At 37.4% G+C, this 10,098-nt stretch overlaps 1 protein-coding gene across 1 annotated transcript in view; it reads left to right on the top strand.

Moving 5' to 3' along the window:
* The window catches only part of VWA3B (von Willebrand factor A domain containing 3B), a 67,626-nt gene extending 57,984 nt beyond the window's left edge, over positions 1-9,642 (top strand). The window contains 5 exon segments of the mRNA XM_027899128.1: positions 822-959; positions 1,518-1,615; positions 3,956-4,197; positions 9,281-9,438; positions 9,440-9,642. Coding sequence (XP_027754929.1) covers positions 822-959; positions 1,518-1,615; positions 3,956-4,197; positions 9,281-9,438; positions 9,440-9,532 — 729 coding nt within the window. The 3' untranslated portion in view covers positions 9,533-9,642.
* The last annotated feature ends 456 nt before the right edge of the window (positions 9,643-10,098 follow it).

Consider the following 10,098-nt stretch of genomic DNA (forward strand, 5'->3'; position numbering starts at 1 on the left):
ATAGTGTGATGTGCAGCAAGTTTTAATCATTTGTTTTTCAGAGCATGTCTTAAAATCCTGCAAATAACTATATAATAAAGCAAATAAATAATAATAAAAAAATTTCATATTCCATTTCTGGTTTTATTTAAAATTTATCAGCTAACTATCTGTAATCACAGTTGCTTTTTCAGGTGATTCTTATTTTATGTCCAAGAGAGAGAATAGATACAGAAAAGATACCGAATGGATATGGCTATTTTGAATGCAAGAAACGTTTTTATAATTGCTTTGTTATACTTAAAACTAGATTCATGACTTTGGAGGTTTTTTTCCTGTTGGAAATGAAGATAAATTCTGATACTGGTTCTGGTAGTCTGTAAGGGGAAGTTCCAACTCTAGACATCTGCAGATTTTGATGGAAATTTGTGACTTGTGTGTTAAGTTTTAAAACAATTTTGGATAAGTCAGTTACGTATGGAATTACCTGAAATTCCCAAGGTTGGTTTAAAAGCTTATTGAAAACATAAAAATTTGCATAAAGTCCAAGGGAATGCACAGTTGCAAGAGTTTCCTCATTCAGTTCGACTTACTAGCTGAGGCCAGACACCTTTATTAGGGCTCTCTCCTTTATTTTTGTTTTGTGCTCTCTCCTTGATTCAGTGGCAATTGTGTGACCAATACATGCAAGGACCAAGTTCTTTTCTTTCGAAGGTCTATATTAAAGCACGGGAACATGATAGAATGATGATTTATGTAAAAATATCTTAGTATTTACCTTTTATGTCCTGTAAAACTCACAAGTTATGCGGTTCTTGCATTGGTGCTTTGCTGATGTGCAGGTTGGAGATTACGTGTTAGCCAGAACTGGGACACAGGCAGGAAATGAATGTTACGTACCTGCCATTGTCATTGCGACACCAGAGAGGGTGGAAACAGGTAACAAACTCTACACAGTACTGATGTTCAACAACAGGGAGGTAAGTAAACCTAGAGGATGAGTAAACCTATACCTGTCTGGCAATAATTTTACCATTATTCTGTTTTAGAAGAGGTGTCTAGAATTTTCCATGCTAATCAGCTCACTATCTCATTCCCTGTCTCCAGCTAACCAAAGTAAAGCAAATTCCAGAGCTCAGTGAAGAGCTCATGTAATAGACCTGAATCAAGAAACTCTGGAGGATAATTTATTCTTAAATCATACTCTGTTCTTTCTTCTGTAGTCTATTTGATGGCTTTCATAAGTTCCATGCTGCTAAAATGGGAAACACTGGGAATTTTATCACAGTCGGTATAGTCTGAAATTAATTTAATTATGCTTGTTGGTTTGGTTTTTTGTTTGTTAGCCATTATGATAAGTTTACTGCATTTTTCATAGAGCGTATTAAGAAAATGTATTTTGTACTTGAAACTTTTAATTATCTTTATTAAAGGCTGATTACAGTTATATTAAAACAGTTGACTTTTTATACATATGTATCTTCATCGTTTTTGAGATTCAGATTTAAATTAGATGCATGTTGATTGTGTTATTACAGGAACACTGTGTAAGAAGTGAGCTTATTAAAATCAGCCAAACAAAGTATGCCTATTCCTGTCAGTACATAAGAACGGTGCAGATGGTGGGTTATGAGATGTGAGTATGTTTGAACCTAGAAATATAAAAGTTTTTTATATGAATCCTAAATGTGGCACTTTGAATTCAGCTATGCTGTCAGATTTCTGTATGTAGTACTCTAACTACAGTTGTTCTGATCTGTCTTACTCCACACATGCAACTAAGTTTATCTGACAGTTTATTGCCCAATTTTCATTCTGAAAACACTGGTGGGATGGGATGGTTTGAAGCTAAGTCTCAGGAAGTTGTTAAGAGCATTGCTGGAAGGTGAGATGGAGTTTCTATTTGTTGTAGGCTTTATTTTCCTTTTAAGATAATTATTGTGATATAAAGCTGCACATTAAATTGCAAGTTGTTTCTAAGCTGCACAGTTTCACATTTTGTGTGAGAAAACATAGTTTTGTTTTGAATCTTCCACCTGCCTTGACATCCCACAGGATGACGGATTTCCTCTTCCATGTATGTCAGTGTAGTATGAGCACTGCTGCCAAAGAACTGTATAATCTCCATTATGGGAGGTTTATTCCCAAGAGGAGGCATGAACAGGACAAATTACACCATTAAAGGCGATTTTAGATCACTGAATCACAGAATGGGTAAGGTTGGAAAGGACCACAGAGCTTCATCTGGTCCAACCTCCCTGCTGAAGCAGGGTTGTCCTAGAGCACATGGCACAGGATTGCATCGAGGTGCTTCTTGAATATCTCCATTGAGGGAGACTCCACAACCTCTCTGGGCAGCCTGTTCCAGTGCTCAGTCACCCGCAGATGTTCTTTATTTTCATTGTTCTAATATGATTATCATTATTAAAGATTACATCTAAAAATTATGGGCGAGGGTACCAGTTGTGGGCTGATCTATGAATTCCCTGAGAATGATGGAACAAAAAGCAACTAAGATTCAAGTCCTGTTTCCCACATATTTTGTAGTAGTGGTTCCAGTACAGTTTGAAACTTCCACCAGCTTGGACCCACAGCACACAAACGAATGCCCACCCATTACTGAGCAGAATTCCAAGTCTGGAAATACTTCAGTGCTTTTTCCCAGGCCAGATCACTGACATGGTGGTAGCCTCTTTTCACTAAAAAGTAAACCTGAAGAACATGGTTCCCTACTTAGTGCATACAACCAGTTGACAAGAGGCAGGTAAATAACTGATCTGAGTTCCAGCAAAATGAGTAGAAGTCTTTCCCTTCTACTGAGTTGGATTATATTCTAAATGAGGTACCATATTAAGAAAAGATGTGACTAAGCACATAAGCAATAAGAATAGCTTCCATTCTACATGCTTTGTTTCATGACTGAGTGCTTTAATATAAAATTTAATATTCACTCTCCAAACAGAATTTATTAGCAAGCTGACTTGCCATTGTTATGTACAAATGATGAGAACATTGAGTTATTCACTGGCAAACAGAGGAATTCTTTGGAGAATTGACTGAAATGAATGCACTAAATGGAGTTTCCATTAAAGCACCTACTTTTGAAGAGAGCAGCGAAGTGTGCTTTCTAACAAAACTTGCTATTTATTATATTCTAAAATAGATCCCTACCTCCTCTGTCATACTTAGAGGGCAACAGTGCAGCATATTGCTTATGGGTGTGCACAAATCTAATGAGAACATGATGATGTTGATAGAAACAAAGAGGAAGCATAATTTAATTGGAAAGGAATCAAAAAGTTTGAATGCAGTATGACATTAGAAGCTCAAAAAGAGACAATCTTTTTGTACTAAGTCCTGTAGTCCTAAGGGGGGAAAAAATTAAAATGCATCGCCCAGGCTCCCAGTGCACACAGACATATTAAAATAGCTTGTCTAACTCCAGCTCTGAGTTCTTTGGGATTGTCTTTTGATGTTCCTGTGGTGTGTACTAGGTGTCATGCTTAATTCATGAATCTTTAGAGGTACCAATATAGCTCTCAGCATTTTAGTATTGGACTTTACTGTCTATTTGGGGTGTGCCTGCCATCACAGTAGAAAGAAATAATTGTGGCAGAGCAAGCACTCTGCAAATGTAGCTAACAAGTTCCAAATGCAAAGTAAAACACTGTGTGATCCGGACTGACACCATAAAAGAGCATTATTGCCCGAATCCTTTCTGGAGTCATCAGAGGTAGGTAGAATTAGGGCCCAGAGCCCTGTTTTAGGCTATTGTATACATATTTTATAAGTAAAAGAGAAACTGAATTGTAAGACATTTACAGCCCTATGAAATGGTCAAGAGTGTGGTAAGTCATTCTCTTGTTAGTACTGTGAGATGTAGAAAAAAGGTGAAATCTATGTCTTGTAAAAAGGATTTAAGATATTACAATATGTGCGCTTTTAGCTTTGCAAACTTCCTTGTGTGGTTTTCTAGCCTGGACAGCGAGACCACAAAGCCCTATCCTTTTTCACCTCTGGAAGATGTAAGACGAGAAGAAGCAAAGAAAAGTACTGTGGAAGAAAAGAGGGGGGAAAAGAAAAAGAAGAGGAGAGCAGTAGACAAAAGATATCCCAGCGAGAAGATGTCAGACTTTGACGATCTTATGTTTGTCTCCAGAAGTGAAGTAAAACAGAGAGGAAGAAATTCACAGTCTAGCAATAAAGAAGAATTTGGAGGTAAAGAAGTAGTTCTGGAAAATTATAAATGTTAGGAATTAAAAAGTTCTGATGAGTTATTCCCCACACAAGGAACTAGTTTTCTGCATTTCTAGGTGTTATCCGAGTTTGCTTTCACATGTCCTATGTGATTAAATTCTTCCATCTCCTTTGGAAACTGCTCTTGACACTTTCTCAGCATGTGTTTTCACAGCAAAGGCAATAAATGACTTAAGTATGTTCCAGCATATGCTACCATAATTTCCCTAACAGTTGCAGTAGCAGTGAAGATGCAGTAACACCAACCTTAGTACCTGCTTATAAGCTGAGTATGTATTCCAGTCCCTCTACTGTTTGTTACTTGTGTTATGTGTTAATATCTGTATTACAAATACTAAATGATTGCATCTGTAGCTCAGAGGGTAAATTGATTTTAGTGTATGAGCTAGCTCAGTTAAAGCTGATATTGGTATCTGTACTCCCTGTCACACTGCAGCGGAGCCCTGGACTAGTGTAGGTCTGCCAGTCAGCTCTTCATTTTAAAGGTCCCACTATCAGTGGAAAGATAAGAGGACTTCTATCCATACTTGCTAGGTGTGTCTCCTTGTACCATTTTAAACGTGTTCTCAACATCCTCATTATTTATTTACCTCCAGAAGTAGTAGATTATTACATTCACTCAATCATAATGTTGTCAATCAACTTGATTTGGCTCCTCTGAATTTTCCTTCTATGTCCTCACTCATCTTTTAAAGACTGTCTGCAAATTCCATTTACATTGCTTATAATGGCTATTATGGTGCCCATTATATAACAGGCGTTTTAGGAGTGGCCTGGTCAGAACAGGGGTGCTGGTATCTGTGCGAGAGATGACGGCTCCACAAGCTGCTTCACTGGAAATGCTCAGTTATCACAGAGGCCTTCCTCTTGGACATCTTGAGATGCACATTTACTGAGCAAATGTGAAATGATGCTAATTTGATCAGCTAGTCTTGTAACTGATTGCATGAAGCTTGAAGGAAAGATTAAACAAGAGCAGTGGTTATCTGTGCATTTTAATCCTGCCTAGACTTAGCAAATAATTTCATAGTACTCTAACAAGACTTCAAGGTGCTATGCAAGTCGAACATGCTAGACAGGGTACCCTGTCTTCTTCCTATGACTCCATGAATATTGAATACGGCTTTTTTTTTAAAATTTAGATATATTTTAATTTACATATACTTCTGGATTTTGTCAGAAGGGGAAAAGTCAGTAAATTGATGAAGATGTTCAGTAACACTATATGGTCATTTTCACAGGATTTCATTAGATACCTCAATATTCAATCTCTGTACATGCCTGTGTATTTATTCTCTTCAGGTGTAGATATTTACCCATTTTTGTACCATGTTAATGTTTCACAGCCTTTTGTGTATATAATTTTGTAAATTATATCAAATGGGTTACTTGACTTCTGATATACACATCTAGTTTAACTGTGTTAATACTGGATTTCATTTTAAAGAGTGAAGAGAATAAAGAAAACAATTTTGCCTGGCACTGTTTTTTCCTTCTTCCCAAGGTTCAGTCTAGTATGAACTATTAGCTCAGGTTTATGCTTGGCAGTTCAATATATGTTGATCACCAGATCCGTGAGATTCACCTATACAGGTTAACACTTTTCATAGTAGTAGTCATATTTAATTAAAATGATGTAAGTGTTAAATAACATGGCTGAGGAGCTGGAAAGCTGTGCTGGTCTAATGAATTATTCAGTTAGTCTCTGTGGACCAGTTATTAAAAATATCAGGCATCTAGCATGGGACTTTCCCTTCATGGAGTTTTCATTATGTTGAAATAAGGCTGGATATTCATGTCAGGAGCCTAAATAGCAAAAGTAGTTGCCCTTCATATGCCTGACACACCAATGTTCATCAGTGTGATCCCTTTCCAGGTTTTTCTACTAGTTGCTTTCAATACTTCATTATTTCTTGATTGTTTATAACAAAGGCAGACTTTTAAAAAATAGAGTCAGCATCTCAGAGAAATGTCTCTAATATCTGCAGTAATAAATTTGGTAGCTAAATATGTTGTATGGTAACTAGGTTACACTTGGACTTTTTGAGATTTCCAAGACAGTCTGTTAAACTGGGAACTTCCACATGTTCTTTTCCTCTTAACTACACAAATAATTTGGATATCTTTTAACTTTTGAAATAGATCAATAGTCCTGACCTGTTTGCCTAAAGTAAAGGCATTTTATTCATATTTATACACAAGTTTTCGCTATGTGTGTAATGCATTAAAAGCCTTCAATGCCATCAGTATTTCTTGCATTTTCTTTCCAAAGGTTTGTCTTGTCACTCCTTATGTCCAGATCCATATATCTATATATATATTTAATAGTCTTATTGAGCTATGTTTTGTAACTGCTCAGTGTGTTAATCAACACTTCTTCCTACAGTTCTGCTGACTTCATGTGTACATTCAGCTGTTACATCAGGAAGTAAGCTCCTCTGAACTTGAAGGAGTGTTGCCAGATATGGAGGTTAATTTTTGTGGTCTCCAAGATAATGTGGATTCAGCTACATAACTCTTATATAGGTGGTTGATGAAGCCATTTATTTACATAAACCCTTGTATTTCCACACATAGCTGACCTGTATGAATTCAGGGAGAATTTTGGAATGTTTGTGTTTTGATTTGTGTTCAGGTAAAGTATTTCTGATAGTTGAGAGGAATCAACAACCCATTTCTATTGTTCCCACAGAGGCAAACAACAGTAATGGAAGTGAATAAAGATTAAGTAATTTTGTTAGTTATTTAGTGTATATTAGCTTCATCATTGTCTTCAAGTGTAATTTTGTCTTATTTCTCCCAGAACTATTGTATTTGAAACTTTTTTATTTTGATGTGTATGCTTGCCTCTCTTACTGTGTTAGTTAGCTCTGTAAGTTTATAAGAGAGCGAATGAAGGCCTGGCAAATTTCTGCTGACTGTTAGTGGGCTAATGATTCTTTGTCTAGGTAGCTCAAGTAATACTGTTTGGTGGAGCAAGATCATTGATACTTAACTCTGTCCTTGGTTATTGCAATAATTGTTTGTATAGATACTTTAAAAATAATGTATCTCTTTCTATAGACAAATTCTTTTCCCTGTCTTTCTAGTCTTTTCTCTGTTCTATAACGAACATGACCTCTAAAATCAATGTTCATTACACGTGATTTCCCTGTCAATTTTCTAAATCTGTATCTAGTAAAAAAAATAAATCAGAAAAAAATTTGGAGTGATGGACAGGTATGATACTTATAATAGACTGCATTGCCTGATGCATTAGCAAATAATAGCTAACAGAGACAAAATCTCCTTTTTCATTTATAATGAGATGTGGCTTGAAGCAATTTTGCTGATAATTACTATAACTGGTAAAATGGAGTAGTTGGGAGACCTCTGAAAATGCACATTTTCTATCCTTTTATGTGGCAAATGTAGTTCCTATGAATTGGGTTCAAGAGTGTAACAGCTGTGGCATCTGGCAGTCTAGTGGATTGGCTGGATTTCCCACAGTAGGATTTCACATTTTTAGCACCCACTTATTTTCCAGTCTCATTTTCCAAACTAGTGCATTCAGCATTTGGAGAAGGCTATCATAATAAAGCAGTGTTCCCATCTGTTGGCCGTGAGTTGTTTAATAAGCAGTTGATGTCAATTCATCTATGCTTGCATCTGTTCCCTACTGCAGCTGTGTGTGGTTAAGGGCTCCCCAGCACCTTCCAGATTTAGCTTTTGCTTGTCTCTTTTGTTTGGTAAGCTTGGATGGAACCACTCTCTCCTCTCAGCATTGCCAGCTAATGGAAAGGCTGCTAAACTTTCTGTTTCTTCCCCTGTAAAGAATGAGACATGGAGACAAGCAAGGAAAGAAAGTGTCGTTGGTGTAGAAGGCATGTGTTGGGGTATCTGAAGGCAGAGAGGAGGGGCAGTTCAGTCCAGATCCTGTGAGCAAGACCAGAATGGGTTATTTCAACATCTTGTGAAGATACACAGAGCGCATGTGCACCAGCTAAAGAAAATAAACAGTTTGTGAATCATATGTGGTGGGGAACAGCATCTTTCATTTTACTCAGAGACACAGTATAGCCATGATACCTTCCAGTATATCAGTCTGGCAATGTTTTTTTACTGCAGACAGACAGGATAGAGTCAAGAAATTTCCTGACTTTCACACAGGTGAACTCCAAATTCCTGTCTCTTAGAGTGCTGAAGAAGAGTCAGAATGCTCCTTTTGTGTGTCTAAGTGCTGACAGTGTGCATGTATAAGACAATTTTCAAAGGCACACTTGATTTTTAACCCACAGCTTCAGAGTTTCAGTGGTAGCTATGGATGACTGTCACTCCCAGATCTTGTACTCTTTATGTACTCAGTCTGTGCTGTTGCTTCCCCACCATGCTCACCATGTATCTTTATTCTTCAGATGCCTCCCACCATTTTGTTTTCTACTGCACAAGTGTTTCTTATACAATCATTGAAAAACAAAAAACAAAAAACAAACAAAAAACCCCCCAAAACAAACAAACAAACAAACAAAAAAACCCTAAAGAAATATATGAAGCAGAAGAGAGTAAACACTTTAGTTTTACTTCGTTTTCTTCCTATTTTATTCTCTTTCGTCTGGTTATGATTGTTATTGTTCTGTGCCAGGAGGGTGCCTGGTAGTTGGTGTAATTTTTAGTCATTTAATATGACTATAAAAAGTGAGTTTTCAGTGACGCAAATGAAAACCAGAGAAGATAAGCATGGTTGTACTGGACAGACAAAAGTCCACGTAGCCTGGCCCTGTTGCCAGAAGAGGAAGAGTAAGAACAAAGGCTGGCCTATGAATAACGTCATCTACAAGAAAACGAGAATACTTAAAAATACCTGAAAAGCAGACTGGTTTGAACTCATGGGAATGAAAGCAGAATGGAAAGTAGTGAAGAGCACCTTTACAGAACTGCTATGCTGTTAATGTAGTTGTGGAGTTATTTGTTGCATGATAAATTTCAGAGGGTGTTTGAACTGTAATATCCCAGCTCATGGTGGGTCGGTGTGTTCTCTCACTAAAGAGTACTTGTTCTCTCCTAGCATCTTCGTTCTCCATTTCATCACCCTGGCGTTCACTGAGGTGTCAGACTCTGCAGTCACCAAGAGGTTCAACTCCCAGCTCACTGAAGTCTCGCTGTTGCTCGCACAGCCCATCTGCAGAAAATTCTCCAGAGCCTTGTAAAAGCAGCATCTCCAGGAATATTAGAGTCAACATGGAGCAGTGAGGATTGGCAAGCCAGCCTCAGCACCACTGCACAGAGCACAGGAAGCCACGTTAAGGGTGCGCAATGAAGGAGCTTGGGAGGAATGAAAGAAGCTGCAGATACGAAAGATTTTTTAGCAGCTGTAACTGTGAAATTCTGTTCTTTGAATCAAAAATAAACTTGTTAATTAATAATAAATGATGATTTTTCAGACTTACTTTGAATGCATGAAAGAGAAACGGCATCGGAGGTTCAGCTGTGCTGCTTACCCAGTTGTCCACTGTTGCTGACTTTTACATATATCTGTCCTAAAGCTTTTCCACTGTTGGGGACTGTCCTGTGAGAACGCAGTTGAGGTGCTTTTCCCTTGAAAACTAACATCTCAGTAACACAGATGTAGACCAAGGGCTGAATTCTTCTCAGTGTTGTTTGCTATAAAAAAAAAAAGTGCTACTCTGAAGGCAAAGGAATTGCTTCAGTATTACAGCATTATACATGAAAGCAGGAATTGCACCTAGACACATTTAGGAGCGTCTCTGCTCCTAGATCCCAAATAGTTGATAGATGACTGAACCTAGTTAAAAAAAAATCCAAAAACCAAGTAAAGATTAATTTTCTCTATCCAGCAAATGTAATGTGATATTCTGATTTGAT

The sequence above is a fragment of the Empidonax traillii genome, unplaced genomic scaffold, assembly GCF_003031625.1.
Source record: "Empidonax traillii isolate 1590-97213 ecotype Southwest subspecies unplaced genomic scaffold, ASM303162v1 scaffold645:size365152, whole genome shotgun sequence".
NCBI lineage: Eukaryota > Metazoa > Chordata > Aves > Passeriformes > Tyrannidae > Empidonax > Empidonax traillii.